Consider the following 18,481-nt stretch of genomic DNA (forward strand, 5'->3'; position numbering starts at 1 on the left):
CTTTACACTTCTGTCTGTATGTGTGGGTTGAGGCTCAACATCATGAACTTCCCGAATGAAATATACACAGCTGGGCTTTGGGTTTAATTCTCAACTTGCTCACACTGACAAACTTATCATGCTGATATGATAACGTTAAGCAGGTGAACTGTTATTATGTTCAGGGGTATTTGCTTTTCCTACGTGGGAACTACCAAGTGCAGAAGCGCACCAACAAGGTGTATCTTCTGTCTACAAATAGGTTGTTGTCGTTTCTCTCTCAGAGGACAGTTTCTTTTCTGTGCTCTTTCAGGCAGATAAGAATGCAGCGGACGGCGGCCTCATGCCTGATGCCAACGGGACAGATCCAAACGCCGGCGGACAGACAGAGGGCTCCAAGTGGCAGAAACCACGGCTCACGCGGAAATCTCTGATGAAGTGCTGTCTGGTCAAATGGATTATCGACAGTACCACGCAGCAAGGGCCAGGTACAGGCACACAAAAAGACACACAAGTACATGACAACAATCTAGTACAATGGCTGACTCCAAGCCTAGCAAAGCATGAGGTGATACAGTGGGAGGGCGGAGAGAATATATGAATTTTAAAGCATCTGCTCCATCTACAGTCCATATCTGCTATATACTGTATGTTATTGCCCCTGCTTTCCCTCTATTCAGTGTTTGCAGTGCAAACCTCTCTCATCCAAACGCCACAATAAAATGTACAATATGTATGTACAATAAATAAATATGCATGTTTATGTATAGCTACAGAAGAGGTGGCACATGCTGAACATGAAGAGCCCAGTGTCTTCCACCGCCAGCAACTGCATTACCCCATTTTCACAGTTGATCTAAATTATTGACATTGTCCTCCTGTTCGCATAGACAGCTGTGTGTGAATGCATTTGATTGGGCAGGACAGACGTTAACCTCTGCAGTCTGTCCCACAATTCACTAATAACAAGGACACAATCCCTTAGACCTGTCATATTATTTCTCCCGGTCTGAAACTTTAATATCAGTCTATGTAACAAACACAGTGATGAGCAGACAGAATCTCCCCCGTTTACCGTTGACTTCTTTCGGCTGCCAACAGACAGATGGCCGTGTGCCTTGGAAGGGGAACAGAACAAATGCCCTGGTGGCTGACATCCCTTCAAAGTATTTTACCTGCATTATACAACCTTACATACCATCCATAATGTGGACATATTCAATTAAATGGTTTCAATATTTTCTCTATGGGGCCTGTAAGTATAATTTCAGCAGGATGGTATTGAATCACCAAACATTTTCTACAAACTTTAATACGTTATAGGCCTACATCTCACAGGCTATTCATTTTAATCAACCAGGACGGTCAGTTCCTTAGTAGGCCTACAATCTAAATGTTTGTAAAGGTTTAGCCCTTCGTCAGACACTCGCTTAAATATTTGGAAATTCGAAATGTCAACATTTTTATTTTCTCTCTCTCTTTCTCATTTATTTATTTATTTATTTGTTTATTTATTTATTTATTCATTCATTCATTCATTCATTTATTTATTTATTTATTTATTTATTTATTTATTTATTTATTTATTTTCTTTCTTTCTTTCTTTCTTTCTTTCTTTCTTTCTTTCTTTCTTTCTTTCTTTCTTTCTTTCTTTCTTTCTTTCTTTCTTTCTTTCTTTCTTTCTTTCTTTCTTTCTAACATTTTAAAAACATTTAATTTTTATTTTGCAGTAAAGTTAGCATATATGGTCCTTCAGGCGATATATCATAACAACATGATCACCATCTACTGGTCAGTGAACATTAAGAACTCCTGCATTGCTGTCTATATACAGTAGATGGGTACGCCCTTCCGTCTCACACAGGACAGAGCAATCTCATAAAGAAATCTTACAGAAACAACTTTTGAAAATGAAAATCTGGACTTGCTGGTAATGATGAAAAGGATGTTGGGTTCCATGCAACATTATTTATACTTATACTATTTATATACACATACACATATTGAGTATAACACAATATCAAATAATAGATAGTTTGACTCCACACAGCAGGCAGAGGATGTTGCACTTGTCTGTTGTGTAAAGCTGAAAAACGCAGGTTTTAGATGTGTGTACAGAGGGAGCAATTGATGGGGCACAGTTGACTCATTTTATTTATTAGATTGCAGCACAAAAAAATTGCAGACCCACTGGTGCACTGTTACAGTATTCATCCAAAAGTAACAAATCCGTCGTTTTTTTTCTGGTCGATAGCCTGCCGCTCTGAGCTGTGATGTTGCTCTCTCTCACAGGCATTAGAATAACCTGCTGGTGAGACTGATGGCTGCCCTGTCGGCCGCTCTGCATGCTTTAAGCCACCTCTCTCTTGTCTGTATTTAATAGGAGAAATGGGATAGATCAGCACTCAGGGTGCATTAAAGGACAATGCTGCATAACTTTTTACGGTAGGCGATTTCCCACATGAGCTCATGCATCTTGCATGTCGGTGTAATGGCTGAGTGTGTTTGTGTCCGGTGAAATGGGGTGGAACCCACACATCAAAAACACTGCAGGAATTCACATTAGCAATGCAAAGGATGACATATTGTGCCATTTTATGGGGAGTCCATACCACTGATCTCACATTTTACCCATTACCCTTTACTTTTGGGGGGTTTGAACTGAAAGAGCAGCTCTCCAAAAATCTCCAAAATCTTTGTATTACTTTTTTCTTTTTACATGTTTTGGCAAACAAGCCTTCATCTGAGCTCTGCAGGAGTAGTAATATTATATTCAAATCCATAGAGAATAAGCAATAAGGAACCATTTCAATATGTAAGATATGTAGACTAATACTAAAATTCTGCATACAACTTTCAAATGTAGGCATTGAACCCTAACATGTCTCTTGATGTGCACAGCAGTCATAGTATAGGTTTTTCATATATATATTTATGATCATTATTACTCCCTGGCCACCAAAATACATTTGCGCCCCGCTTTCTTAGACCAATATTTTACCTCTCATAAATTGATTTCCTCTCCACCCCCCACCTTTCCTACTTCAACTGAGTCCATTATGTCGTGCAGAGTCATCAGTTTGCGAACTATACTTCTTTACTTTGATTGTCCTCCAGCGCAGCACAATCGCACAAAGACTTGCACACGTCTCAACAACAGCAAACCACTCTCAGAGCACTGTGTGTGTGTGTGTGTGTGTGCGTCATGTGGAGAACATTTATTCAGAAGCTATAAACTGACAATCAGAGGTGTGCCGTTCGCCAGATATCATTGACTTCAACTTTAATAATCTTATTTACAATGTCTTAAACAGAGCACTGCTTTTACAGGCATAACGGTCACAACAGTTTTTCCAGTTCTTGAGTGAATCCTCTTCTGAGTGTTTGGCCCAGTGTGTAGTAGACACCAGCAGCGCCACACAGGGCAGGGAAGTGCAGGCTCCTTCATTCTAAGTGCTCTTCATATCCCCAGCCATCAGCGAATGCGGATCAATGCTTGGTTTTACAGCTTTACATCCTCGAAATGACTGAGCAAATAATGCCGGTGTGGACTGTCAATCAGAGACTATTAGTAAAGAAATTCCAGACCCCCCCCCCCCCCTCCTCCCCCCACACACCTCCACTCCCTCACCAACCTCAAACACAGCTCAGGACAGAGGGAGAGGAGATGGATTGAGTGGGTGATGGAGCCCCTGAGGTGATGGGAGTTGTAGGAGAGATACTACAATACCGGCAAGAAATAACAAGAGATGGACCGATTGCGAGTGGATATAGCTTTGGATAACTTTGGGGTTTGTGTCTTTGTGAATTTCACACTGCAACAGCACATGATGAACTCATGATGAACCTGCTTTCCTAAAGGAGGATGCCCTGCAGTCAACCTATTAGCTCTTTCTTTTTCCTGACTGCTCAGTGGTTAAAGTCAAGTGGATATTATAGCTGATGCCTGTGCAAAAGCACAGATAGGAAGGAGGCTGATGGAGGAAGGACATGATTGGCAGCAGATGATGTTTGCGGGTACAAGCCTCTCCGTCAGATACAGCATCAGTTTTACAAAAAACTGTTGTTAACATTAAGTTTTTCCAAAAAGGGCTTTTACACAGGGCCATATCTAATGCAAGACAGCAATGGGAGTGGATGGCATGGAAGTAATTGCCATTGCTGTTGTCATTGGACTGTTTTATGTCGTGCTCAAACAGTTTGGGGTCTGGGAACCCTTGTCACTGGAAGGTAAGACAAAATGAGGGATGTTTGTAGGAATTAGATCAACATGTCTGTATGGTAAAACTTTGTTTTGTATAGCATTACAACTAGGATCTCTCCTGCGATTTGAATGTATGCACTGTTATAGCAATGCTGGCGTAAGCAGTTGCTGCAGTCAAATTGAAAAGGATACGTTCAAAGGTTTTAAAGTCTTTTTTTAAGTTTTTGGTGGAAATAATTGTTTCTCCTTTTCATACCGGCTGTGAGAGCATCCCTTCCTCGTACTTTTCATTGCAAAACTCCCTTATTGTGTTTCCTCAGACACGTTTTCCCTTTTTGAGGCCAAGCATACTTAGTTGTAATATAAAAATGTCATACTCAAAACATTTTGGAAGATGCCCAAAGATCTCTTCACAGCCGTACGGACAAGTGGAACATTTGCACCAACCCAAAGTTCTCCCAGTGTACATCAATGTCGTTATTGTTATTTTTAAGACAGCATTGAAATAACAAAATATTGTAACCTAGATATCGAGCCCAATATATTAACGATTCTGCAACTTCCTCCCCTCCTCCCCCTCTCATTCCTTCATCACCTTTCCTCAATCTCTCCCCGATCTGCTCTTTGTTATCCCACCTTCCCATTTGTGTTGTGTTCCTGTAAAGATGGTGAGTACATCCGTTGGTGTTCCTCTTCACATTATGATTTTCTTTCATTTTCTCCTTGTAATTGTTAATTGAATTAACTTGTCAGTGTTTTCCCTTTGGCTGGTTATAATAAATAAGCCTTTGTCAGTGCAGACATCTAGACATGTCAAACAAAGGTGTTGCTGCATGGCTGTGCATTTTGGTGGTTCGCTGGTAACACCTAAATGGAGCTTCATTATTGTTAAGTGCCAACTGAAATCAAAGGTTTTGTTTAAAATCACTCCCTAATTTCCACTTGTATTTACTTTCTACCATTGTGTGAAGAGTGTAATTTATGCTCTAGCTCCAAGATTTACCTAAAAAATGTCCACAATGGAGCAAAAAGAAGTAGTACAAGTAGAAGTTTCTTAAAGCCTCTGGAAACCTGCTCTAAAATAGTAAGACTCAATGATATCAAATGTGGGTGTCTCAATAAGCTTTTACAAATATCTGATTGAAAATAAATGTTAATTATTATTATTAATAATAATAATAATAATAATAATAATAATAATAATAATAATAATAAAAAATCACTTTTTTGCCCGCCTCATCTCGTCTCTTATGGATTTTGGTTTACAGGGGCTGTTTCTCCAAGTTCTTTGTATCATTTTGCCCTCTTTAATAGGGAATCATTATTGTGTTAGTGCACTACTTTTGCCAACATTGTGACCCTACATCTCTTCAGTAATAAAAAAAAAAGAAACGAAAATATGGTCAGTGATGGCACAAAATGACAAGTGATGATAATCTCAATGTATTCCATATTGTAGAGTAAACTAATGTGTGTTTTAGAGGATGGGAAATCAGTCAAAGAGGGGGTTATTTTAGACACACCCACTTAAAAAAGTGTTTTTACCCACCACTGGTTATGCTATTCTGTACATCGGCTTATTCCCTGCCATCAGCTACTTTATTCTCAACACTATTTCTCCAAGCTGCAACTTCCTATATTCATGCTTTCCCCCCACTACTCCAAAAATGTTTTCCCTGTGTCTCATATCTTCTATATTTTTTTCCTTTTCTTATCATCTCCCTACCATTTCCTTGTCTCACCGTTCCTTCTCAAATCTCTCCATTTATGTTTCCAAAGATGGTGAGCATTTTGAGTTCAGCACAGTCATTTGCCTCCCATCTGTTTTGATTGTGTAGTATTTTCACCTCCTCCTTTTCCTTCCTGCCTATTTTCTTTCTTTCTCGTCTTACCACTGTTTCCTCCCTCCTCCCCCCCCCCCTTACACAAACCCCGGCCCCTGTCTTCTCTGTGTGTGTGTGTGTGTGTGTGTGTGTGTGTGTGTGTGTGTGTGTGTGTGTGTGTGTGTGTGTGTGTGTGTGTGTGTGTGTGCGTGTGTGTCGCCGACAGACAACGTTGACGGCGACCTTGAACTCTCCACGGTGCGTTACCAGCCTGAGGGTCTGGACCAGCTCCAAGCCCAGACACAGTTCACCAGGAAGGAGCTTCAATCTCTTTACAGAGGCTTCAAAAATGTAGGTCATGTAATGTCAAAAACCGAGGGGGCATTAATCTACGGCTATACATATATAATATACGGCCCCCACTTTTTTGTGAAGGCGATAGACAGGGGAAGACATTTGAATAGGCAGTAAAGTACAGATAGGAGAATATACTGTAGATGTTGTTATTAATAGTGTGTCTGATACAAAAACTATTGGGTGCACGATACCTCTCGAGCATTTCCCTGTATTGTTTCATTCTTTGTGTGTTTTGGCACAAGCACGAAGATGCACATGCACGAGCATGGGGTGATGTGATACATATTTCTGTCGACTACAGACTATAGGGTAATGGTGTATTGACAGTTAGTTACTGTAATGTGCCATTAAAGGTTGCAAAGTGCCATTAAAGAGGAGAAGAAGATGGCATGCTGATGTAAACAAAGCAAGCTCTAAAACAGGTGGAACATGATGTTTCTCAGACCTAAGCAATTCACATAACGAGCTGTGGTGAAACATGTTCAGAGTAACTAGACCTGGAATGAAATTTCCAAAGGATCCATAATCATTAATAACGATGGCTGCAGTTTCCTTTTACCCTTTCCCACGGCCTCGGCTTACACTTCAGTTGAGCAGTGCCACACAAATGTTATTAGGCCTATGTCCAACTGAGCTTTTTCTTGCTTTCACATGTCAAAATGTCTGCAATGACAATTAGTTTGATGTTACAAAAACCTGATAGCATTTGCATGTAGGCTGGCTGGGTATTTACAATGAAACAGTCAATAACACACAATCTCATTTAAGTCTTATTCTCATTCAAGTCTGGAGTTTGGAAATGTTGCATGGGACTCCCCATTTTGGCCTTTGCTATTAGAAATGTTCACACTGCTCTTGTTTGAAGAACTCTCTGTTAAGTGACATCAGTTGAAAAACATGCCATTTAACGAGATTTTACGAAGTTCTCTGGTTTGCTTTTCTTCTCTGTTCTTGTTGTACTTTTATTGAGCTGTTTCATTTTCAGTACATCACTTGCATTTTTAACTCAAACTCAACCAAAACAGGATGTACAAAATTGTTCACCATTGCACTTACTGGTGTTGCTGCAATGGGAGGATTCATTAAACAACAAAAAACACACACACACACACACACACACACACACACACACACACACACACACACACACACACACACACACACACACACACACACACTTTAGTTAAGATGTTCCTCTTGCAAATAGATACAGCATCCTGCTCTTTGTGCCCCCTAGTGGCTATGTTCCTTCACTTCAGTAATGGGTTGCAGCTGCATAGAGATGACAGAATATCATCAGTAACATTAACTTTACATTACTGCTATTATAAGCAGAACATGAGTTGATCTGGTGGGACAATTTGGTGATATCTAACAAGAGGTAAGTTATGATAATGTAAGCGTTGTTTTAAATGATGATTCTTTCTTTCTTTCAATAGGAGTGTCCCAGTGGTCTTGTGGACGAGGAAACATTCAAGACCATTTACTCACAGTTCTTCCCTCAAGGAGGTACAGTATGTAACGAATGCCAACTAGTAATAAGCATTATGCTCATGCACACTCAGTCTGCTATCATTTATTTTTATATCTTAAGTCATTAAAACTTGTATTTTATTTCATCTTTAATGGACTGGAAATAAAATGGGAAAAAAGTATTAAAATTAAGACAAGCAAAGTTAGCCATCACTCTCTGCATAAGATAAATAAAGTGTAGAAAAGGGATTTTCAACCCTGCATTCTCATTATTTGTTCTCAGATGCAACCACGTATGCACATTTCCTGTTCAATGCGTTTGACATGGAGAGAAATGGCTCCATCAGGTTTGAAGTGAGTTCACCGGGGACTTTCTTTTCATATATTCCGTGGTCATTCATCATCATGATTGTTAGTTTTCCATTTTAAAACTAATAATTAAACTTGGCAATGGCTTCTGCAGGACTTTGTGACAGGATTGTCCGTGTTGCTCAGAGGCTCCGTTACAGAGAAGCTTCGATGGGCGTTCAACCTGTATGACATCAACAAAGACGGCTATGTTACTAAGGAGGTATATTCAATAAACCATTATCATTCATGAGAAAATCTGCATATACCGATACAGACGGATTATGAGATAATTAGTCCCAGGGCCCAGCCTCTGAAAGCACTCTTACTCTGCAACTGCAAAAGTCTACTGTAGCCTAAAGTTAATAGCCATTCAGTGGTACAGTAAATTGGTCTGCAGACACATGTTATATGATGGAGGGGCGCCATTTCAACAGATAAAGGGTGATAGCTACTTTTCATGAACCACAAACGTAGGTTGGACATGGAAAGCTTATGTGTGTGTGTGTGTGTGTGTGGGGACGTTAGAGGTCCCTTATGAAGTCCCTTAGACGCACCCACTAATGCTGTTGTTTTGCACTTGCTTTTGTATTTCTCCCCTTCTAATTTAGGGCCCTTGATTATTTCTTTCTTGGACATGAGTATACTTATATTTAGGCTTTTCCATTTTGGAACCTGTTATTGACATGAGGGACTAAGCTCTTTGACTATGCAACATGAAAAGTTACTATCAGTATCTCTGGCTTAGGGCCCCCCTGAGCCCTTGGGCCCCTGAGCCTGGGCCCGGTAGGCCCGTGCAGTAATCCACCCCTGGATACAGTATTAAATAACTTTGTTTTCTTGCAGGAAATGATGGCGATAATGACGTCCATTTATGACATGATGGGCAGGTATACCTCCCCCAGTGTACGAGAAGATTCCCCCATTGAGCATGTGGAGAGATTCTTCCAGGTAAGGTTATCTTTGTAGCCACAAACAATCATTTCCAGATGTTGTACTGCTCCAGGAACACAGTGAGTCACTTCATCTGATTATTGCAGTATTTATTTTTGTGTTCATGTTTCAAACCCATCTGGAGGCCAGACCTCTTCCAGAGCAAGTTTATAATCGTGATTAACATGAGGTACACATTGTTGTACCTCATGTTACTTTTTGAGAAGATTTTTACATTGACTAACTCACAAATGTGTGTACTCACTTATAAGTAAGTCTTTCCTATACATGTCTGACATTTTATTATTTAGAAAATGGACCGGAACAGAGATGGAGTGGTGACTATTGATGAATTCATAGAAACCTGCCAAAAGGTAAACCTACCGTCAAACCGACGAGTTTCTACAGCAGTGGCGAGAGACCCAGTTCACCTTGTCACTTGCGTTTGTTTTCTCTCCTCGACAGGATGAAAATATAATGGCTTCCATGCAGCTCTTTGAGAATGTCATCTAGTTCCTGAAGAGGGGACACGGATCAGTCGTGCTGCATAGTGCTTCCAGCTGCAAGCTTCTGGGCCTGAAATAACTAAAAACTGCCTGAAAAGGGGAACAAATAACTGGGTCATCGTGCAACACATTTGTCACAATTTAATACAAACTGGCCAAGGCAATTATTTTTCCTGTCAAACTGCTCTATGTATTGAAATGTGCAGAAGTCACCGAAATCACTTGAAGAGGTGTTTCTTTGCATGAAAGTTGTACAGCTTTTGCACATGGAGTAAATGTGAAAATAAACGCTGTTGTTGCCAGATGAGCATGAATGCTTTAACAACATTTAAAAGCATGTGTTGCAAACCACATTGAACACAAACCAGGGGTTTTACCGTCGACCACTTTGAAAAATGGGCAAATGAGAATACTTTGTTACTGTATTTTACTGTAAAGAAAATAATTTAAGTGTCAGATTTTTTTGTCATTGTCATGTTGACCCAAAATCTGCTGAAATAAATATATCTTCACATGAGATACTTTCAAATGAATTGAGCCTTCAGCTGATCCAAATACCACATGTGCAGTGTTTATCACAGTTTCTATCCTGCAGAAAGCTATGGGATTTCTTCTTGAAATTAACAATTTACTGTATTATTCACCCTTAAGTAATTTTAACATCTAACAAATGATTATATCGAATATGTTGCATTATATTTTAGGTTATGTAATTTTAAAGCCCCCCCAAAAATTCAATAGAATTATATGATGCATCAAGTTAAATGGAAAATTCAATGTGGTAAGCGATCATACAAGAAATAGTGAACAAAGCGACAACTGTAGGGTGCCCTAAAGAGCCATGAAACAAAGCAACACATTCATGGTTCTTTGATTTGGACTGAAAGGATTTTTTTTTAACAATCATCTCTCTTGTACATCCTCTGGGCTCCCTAACTTTTCTTGCATCATAGTCTTGATATTTTCACACACAAAGGTTTAAATTCTTCAAGCCAGATGTAATGGTCTGCTGAGCTTAGTCATTTTTATTCTCTGAAACGGTTCAGTCTTGTTAATCTACTCTACTTAGTTTTTTATTCATCAAGTAACTTCATAAAATAAAATGATTAGGATTCAGTTATAAGTTATTGGGATTCAAAGATGCAACACTCGTCAGCTAAGTGTTACTCAGTTGTTGTTGATTTGTTCTTCTTGATGGCAGAAATGAATAAATTTCCTTTCCGAGAAGTGAAAAAATAAAGATCATACGACAAGAATAGTCTTTCGTATGTTTTAATAAAGTGTGAGTTGAAAAACAGAATGCGCTTAACAAAATGGAGTCAATCTATTTTCAGCTGAAAAGACAGAGCATGTACACCAGAGAGTACTTTGTGAGTCTGACCTAGAAGTACAGCCGCATGCAGTCACACAACTGTTGTTCAAACTCAGCATGGAGAGCAAGGGAGGTTAGCCTTGGGCACAACCAGCCCCATCTGGAGCTGATAGGCATCCTGAGAACAGCATCAAATTATAATGTTTTTATAATAAGGACACTAGTGTGCTTCAGGTTGGATAAAACTTATAACTAAGGAAAATAGCAGAAAACATTTAAAACGTCTAAACATTACAGGTCTGGATATTGTATTAATATATGTTGCTCAAAGTTGAGGAGAAAAACAATAATTTATTTGCGTCAAAATCATGTAGGCATTAGCTCAATGTAAGCTTTTGAATGAAAAAAACAAGTATAGATGAGAGCTTCTACGGATAGAAAATAGCCCTAGCCTTTGCATTTGGTGAATAATGGCCGACAGCTGGGAGTCGCAACTGTATGCAGAACACCCCCATCAGCAAAACTGATTCAACCTGTACTGTATTATTGGTCTTGAACCAATGGCAAAGCGGGGTTTCTTTTGGGGAGGAGCTGTGCTGGACCTGTGAAGTGGATGTTGGTAAATAGTACTGATGGCAACATGCTGCCCTGCTGTACTGTACACAAAGGACTGCTGCTCAAACATCACAACCGAACAGAGTGACCAACCAGAAAGGTAAAATAATAATAATAAGGATCTCTAGATTTGCATGTTATTAATTTGTCATTCATTTTATCAAGACATTTTTCCTGTGTGATTCAATATTTATATATTCCTCTCCTTACAGGTGCATTTCAAGGATACACACTTTGCATATCTACATCATTAAAGGGATAGTTCAGTATTTTTTAAGTGGGGTTGTATGAGGTACTTGTGCATAGTTAGTCTGTAACCTTATGTAGATGGCGATCAGTGCAGGGGTGACATCGCTGTAGCAGAAGTCAGCCCAAAAATTAATATCTGTTCAATTGTACGCTAAATGTAGGATTTTTTCACTGCTGATACACTTAATAGTACAATGTTGACCTTCTCAACAGCGCATCTCCCTCTAACTCCTTATAGTGACTGCACTGATCCCATCTCCATAAGGTAACACACTTAATGTGCATAAGTACTTCAAACAACCCCACTTAAAAAAATACTGAACTATCCCTTTAATGTTTTTTTTTGTTTTTTTTTACAACTGATTGGAAATGTATTCGGGCCAAAAAAAACAACTGCATTATGAGAGGGAGAAATATGCATCACACACAAAAAAGACAGATTATTCCAGAGTTGTCAGAGTATGTGGAGAGTTCTGGATGTCTGTTGTTGTGTTAGAGCTGGTGAGCATGTGACTTTGGATGTTCACTGAGCAAAATCAAAAGCTTTAATGCCACTTTGAACAATAGTAGCCAACAGACTTTACAGAATCCTCTCCCTTTGTCTCCCACATGAATACATACAATGTAAACAGAGCAATACAACTTTGATTTATCAGCTTTAGTCATTCAAGTCAGGAAGTATTCCCCTGCTGCTCTTATTCATATGCCTGAATGTGTTTTTGCAGGGTACATATCTGCAGCGATGACTGGCCAGCAGAGGCTTCTCTCACTGTGGCTTTGGCTGCTGCTCATGGCCGCTCTGTGCCCAGGTGCACACTATGCATATGGTAAGCGCGGGGGCTTCTTTAAGGCCAAAGGCAAAGCGGATGACAGCAAAGGCGATGACAGCAAAGCGCCTCCATCCAAGGGCCGAGGCCTTTCCAAGCAAGGCCTGAAGTGGGCCGGAGCAGCAGCAGCCGGGATCCTGGGGGGCACGGGCACCGGGTACGGGCTGGGCCTCCTCGGTAAGTCAAAGCACGGATCTGGGAACCATCACAGCCACAAGACGGAGCAAGATCAACGGCTGTACTACGACCAACGACAGGGATCTCACAGCAATCAGTCACCCTTTGTTCGCGCGGCGGCTCCTGCTCCCACAATTAACATCTTTCTCACGCTTGGACATGTGGTGTCTTTCCTCCTAGCTGCCTGGATTTAATGCAGAGACATTTAACGCAACGTCTGATCACTGGGATCAATCATTGACATTAAATGAAATAAAGGCTACTCTGAACAAATTATCTTTCTTGTGCTTTTTTGTTAAGGAAAGTGTGATTTTGTTAAGGAAGCCCTAAACAAACATGATATACATTTTATTTCCTGTTTTCCTGTGATAACGAGTTAATTATCTCGTTATCACAAGATCGACAAACTCGTTTCCTATCGTTACTTATCAAGGGAAAACAGAGGGGATAAAAATGCATGATTACATGTCCGTTTAGGGCTTCAGTAATTATGTTAGTCCAGGTCTGGGACTTTGGAGGCTTGAGCCCAGTAAATTAAGTTGTCAAGAACATAGTCCAAGGTACACCATTTTCTCTGAGATGTAGTGGAGTAAAAGTAAGATGTTGCATTAAATGTAAACATTAAAGCTCCCTGAACAGTACTAGTAAACGTTACCTTCTACTGCTCGAAACTTCACTGATTAGGAAACAGCATTAGTTCACTTTTGTTTCACTCTTTATTTTATTCTTGTATTAAATATTATTTCAATATGTGATAAATTCAAAGCAGAATACGTGAGTGTCTGTGAAATGATAAAACCACTGCTTTGTTGCTCATTTTATTTTACACATAAACATCCATGACAAACAAGAGGAGTCATATTATTCGATGAGTAATCCAATGTGTTAACAAATGCAAGTCAAACCTAGAAGTTGATATCTAAACTCTTAACATGAGCTCAATTAGTTACAGAATATCTAATCTTGAAGGGAATTAAGTGCACTTTACAGATATTCTACACTGCCTAAATAGTATGAAAATGTCAAATTGGGATTCCAGATCGATCCAAAATATGTTTGAATCATCAGAGCAATGAACAGGAGAAAGCCTGGTTGGATCATTCATACATAATAACTGGGAGAGGAAAAAAAGAGAAATGTGAATAAAAGACCAACTAAAAAAGGAGCATCACAGTAAAATCACTTCCAGTTATACTTTATGGTACAGTATGCTTTGCAAGTACTACCACACACTTGACTTTTTGTTTGGACATTACATAGAAGTTATTACACACCTATTAGTATGTGTGGACGTAACAACACCGGACTTTGCTGAATGCACCAGTACTCTTGTCAGAATAGCAGTTTTTTTTATTTAAACTGAACGACGAAAATTGCTAAACAGACAACCTGCAAACTGACTTAAGTTCTTTAGAAAACAGGCATATGAAAGGAAACAAGCAGTCAAAAAAAATATCTTAACCATAAACATTACAGTGCACAACCCCACAAACCCACTGGGAGTAGGTATCCATTAGAACAAACTTTAAAGGGTGGAAAAAATGAAAGAACAACATCATGACAGCCAGGATAGGCTAAGTTCAGGAAAAAGCAAACGGAGGTATTTACAGACCTGCCAACGCCAGAAGCATGACCATCTCACTCTCCTACAGGAAAGATTCAGGCAAAAGAGGAAAGAGCCTGGAAAATATGGCGAGTCTAGAAAGTCAGAGCATTCCTGGAAACATGAACAATAGCCCAAGGTTGAAGTGAGATGAAGAGACTGTGTGTTAAGTGCTGGAGCACGAGAATGTTGATTAGTGTGCAATGTCCCTGAACTAAACCAATAAATAAATAAAAGAATAGATGAAACGTCAGGATGGTTTATATTGTTAATGTTAGTATTGTTTAGCATCTATTTTTGGTCTGTCTGTGTTTTATAATGGTGTCTTGTAAGCCCTTGTGGGCTGGGCATGCTAATGCATGACACAATAATAAAATATTCAATCAATCAATCAATCAATCATGTTCTACAATTAAAGAATAATATAATTCTCTCTCATTTTGTTCCCACTGCCGGACTACTTTGTTTGGAAGTTATCATTACACTTTGCACTGGCAATCTGAAAATGAAATGGGTCGACATTAAATGTCTTAATTGCATTTACAAATTGGTCTTCAACCTCATATGGGCTCAGCTCTATAACACTTGTGTTTAGGTGTGTACGCTTAGTAGTGCGATCCCAGCCTTCGATGTCTCTTAAATATTTAATGAAAACAGAATTTCCTTTCGAGTAGACATATTTAACCAATTCGAAATGTTCCTGTACAAATTAAATGGATGAATGATGTGATGTTAGTTATTGTACAGAACTCCTAATGCCAGGTTCTCACTTTAGACAGTACCTTATCTATTTTTGTTAGAAAGTGTCACAAAAAATTAACTAAAAGAAACTGAATAATCTGTTTTCTATGCATTCAGTGTTCAACAATGAGGAGTCAAATAAAGTGCAAAATAACTGAGAACTGCTAAATAAATTCTCAAAAAAATGTAACAGAAAAAAACAAGTGCAACAAAAAACCTGACAATCTAGTTTAAACCTTGACTCCTTTAGTAACTATTTACATATCCGCATTTTGTAACCTTTCGTTAGTTTCCTCCAGCGATAATAAATGATTGACTACATATGACCCACATAGCATACAGCTATTGTTTTGTACTTGTGGAGATAGGCTATTATGCATTAGTGGACGTGCAGATATAATAGAGGAAGTAGAAATCCATTTGGGGTTTCGGTGAAAGGAAGATCAATCGATCTCACTGCAGAAGGAGCATGCTGGACAGCAGCATGCAGAGAGAGGTGAAAAGCTGGATCAGCCCGTGGACTTGGACGCCGCTGTTATTTGGCCCGCTCCGCTGCTCTGCTTTTTGCTTTTCCAGAAAGCGCTCAGAGTAGACCATGTACTGCTCCACACAACGCCGGGACTTCATCTGCTCTATTAGGGCTGGGTATCCAATCTCCTCAATGCCCACTGTGTCGTTATCGTTATCCTCCTCACCACCTGCATCCGCACTCTTAGGAGAACTGCTTCCTTGATCCTTGAGAAGGTCAGTCCTGTTCATACAGCGCTCCATGAATTTGTCGTAAGTCTCGGCCCGCGGGGGAAGCTTGTAGACGTAATCGCGACCGTAGTCTTTCTCATCCGTGGACTGGGTGCCGTATTTTTCGTACATGTAGCTGTTGTAGTGCTGCTCTTCCTGGGGGTTGCGGAAAGGGAAGTGTGGTCGAGGGAAGCGCCCCAGTCCGTATCCGACGGCCATGCCGGCCATGGCGCCGACGCCTGCCGCCAACATGGCCTTCTTGGCAAAACCTGACGACTGTGGCTGATAACCCATGTTCGACACGGAACGCGAGAAAGGAGAGCCTCCCGCCCCGTAACCACCCTGTCCGTAGCCTCCTCCACCGTAGCGGGGACTGAGGATCTTGTTATTCGGGTTCCAGTTGGGGGAACCGCCGGCACCATACCCGCCTCCACCATACCCGCCTCCACCATACCCGCCTCCACCGGGGTAACCACCAGCACCATACCCGCCTCCACCAGGGTAACCCCCAGGATTCATACCAGGCTGACCGTAACCCTGTCCTGTATTTCCCCCTCTGACTGGGTAACCACCACCTGGATTCTGGTAAGGAGACCTCTGGTTAGGGTAGCCTCCTGCGGCTGGGTAACCACCTCCCGCTGCAGGATAGCCTCCTTGGTTGGTACCAGCTCTGCCTGGATAACTTCCTCCAGCAGGGTATCCACCTGCTGCTGGGTAGCCTCCAGCTGGATTCTGATTTGGATAATTCCCTCTCGCTGGGTTTTGGTTGGGATAACCTCCAGCAGCCGGGTATCCACCTGCAGCAGGATTGCCACCTGCAGGATTCTGGTTAGGATAACCCCCGGGATTGGCTCTACCGGGATACTGGTTGGGGTTACTACCGGCCGCCGGGTAACTTGGTGGGTTTTGTCTGGGATATCCTCCCGGGTTTGTGTTCGTCTTGCCTGGGTAACTTCCCCCAGCAGGATATGGATTGGGGTTTCGATTGGGAGTGCTGCTGGATGGCTTCGTTCCACCCCTGTTGCTGGAAGAGGAGGTCTTCTTGCCGCTGCTGCCACTTTTTTTCGCCCATGTCGATTGGGTGTTCAGGAGGGATATAATAAGGAGGCCCACACAAGCCACCTCACACAACCTCCCCATCATGGCCCTGAAAATGAAATGTGTTTCAATGCGATGATCAGGAAGAAAACAATCTAGCATTATAACCTAAGCTTTTCCCTGTTGTTTTCCCAGTGTGTTAGGCTAGGCCTATGGGATGATGTGCAAACGCCTAGTGTTACCTTTTCATTTAGCAACAAGCACGGATTATTACATAACCGTTTATATTGTATCTATTGGCCATACGGCAGTGAATAGTTGTATTCGATCAGATAAAAAGAGGGTCGTAATTAAAATTTTGCCAAGAGATAGGCCTATTCAAAGGGAGCCGTTACATGATCTCATCAATCGGCAAATCCAAAAGGAAATAAATCCAGACATAAATTCAGACATAACCAATGTGATTAATCGATGAAAGGCCCGTTTTTATTTTTTAAACGGTGAGTAAGAATAACCATTGCACCATTCTGCTCCTTCGCTTCGTCAAACATACGGGCAGTGGTCACCCACGCTTAATGTGTGCCGATTTGTTGTCGAGTTACCCACACCTATCCTGTATAACACCAATAATTGAATGGTTTTCCTACCGTTAAATGACTTCTCGGGCTATGCGATTCAGCGATATTGTGTTGTTGTCCTCTGTCCCTCTCTCAGCGCCGTTATGAGCTCCGGTCTCGGGTGGTTTCATGAGGGTGCGTTCGTTTTGAATGCACAGCGTGTGCCGTGATGGGGGAACCGAGGGGGGAACACTTTCCCAGTGACCTGTGCAAATTATCATGAAGCCTAAAAACACCTGCAATAGCCGTGATGGTCACTAGCATAATGGAACACGGAAAGAGAGTTTTTAAGAGTTGTATTTTATTTTGATATTATTATTATTATTATTATTATTATTATTATTATTATTATTATTATTATTATTATTATTATTATTATTATTATTAGTAGTAGTAGTAGTAGTAGTAGTAGTAGTAGTAGTAGTAGTAGTAGTAGTAGTAGTAGTAGTAGTAGTATTATTATTAATAATTAGCCTATTTATTTTTTATTTTTAACTGCAGACAAAGATTCCGTTTTCCAATTTATTTAGGCCCACCCCTAACCACCCCCAGTCAACGTCCCATCTGCCCCCTACTAGCGTTCACTGAAATTTAAAGAGCTCTGCATGCCAGGACACACAGAATAAGTGCACCTGCCCTCCTCTTCAGGCCGGAACCAACATTAATATCATGAATGCCACGATGCCTGTTGCAGTGGGGTCAAGGAAACAATTGGACCTCACCTAAGCCTATATCAACCTAGTCTCGCAAAGCCAGACCAAAACTACAACAAGTAGTATGATATCAGCCTATAAGAATAACTGACAGGACTGGAAACAATAGCAAAAAACTCCAGAGAGCAAACAATGAGGAAGGATGTTTTTTTTCTGTTTGCTTAAGAAATTAATCAGAAGAAATGTGAAACCTTGCTCTGAAAATGTTTTGTCTTTATAGGCCTGTCC

At 40.6% G+C, this 18,481-nt stretch overlaps 2 protein-coding genes across 2 annotated transcripts; one reads left to right on the forward strand and one right to left on the reverse strand.

Annotated features, from left to right (window-relative positions):
• Nucleotides 1-307: 307 nt before the first annotated feature.
• Nucleotides 308-9,630, forward strand: LOC307264817 (calsenilin-like; the record flags this gene model as incomplete). Its single annotated transcript, XM_080046334.1, has 8 exons — nucleotides 308-467; nucleotides 6,233-6,357; nucleotides 7,803-7,872; nucleotides 8,120-8,190; nucleotides 8,300-8,407; nucleotides 9,031-9,135; nucleotides 9,429-9,491; nucleotides 9,583-9,630. The coding sequence occupies exons 1-8, from the start codon at nucleotides 323-325 to the stop codon at nucleotides 9,628-9,630; spliced, it is 735 nt and encodes a 244-aa protein (XP_079902460.1). The 5' UTR covers nucleotides 308-322.
• A 3,986-nt stretch (nucleotides 9,631-13,616) lies between these two features.
• On the reverse strand, nucleotides 13,617-17,662 carry prnpb (prion protein b). The gene is made up of 2 exons (XM_080046377.1): nucleotides 17,571-17,662; nucleotides 13,617-17,032 (listed from the first exon to the last, which is right to left on the reverse strand). Exon 2 carries the CDS (start codon nucleotides 17,026-17,028, stop codon nucleotides 15,601-15,603), a length of 1,428 nt encoding a protein of 475 aa, XP_079902503.1. The 5' UTR covers nucleotides 17,029-17,032; nucleotides 17,571-17,662; the 3' UTR covers nucleotides 13,617-15,600.
• Nucleotides 17,663-18,481: the final 819 nt, after the last annotated feature.

Source organism: Ammodytes marinus (assembly GCF_949987685.1).
Source record: "Ammodytes marinus genome assembly, chromosome: 18".
NCBI lineage: Eukaryota > Metazoa > Chordata > Actinopteri > Uranoscopiformes > Ammodytidae > Ammodytes > Ammodytes marinus.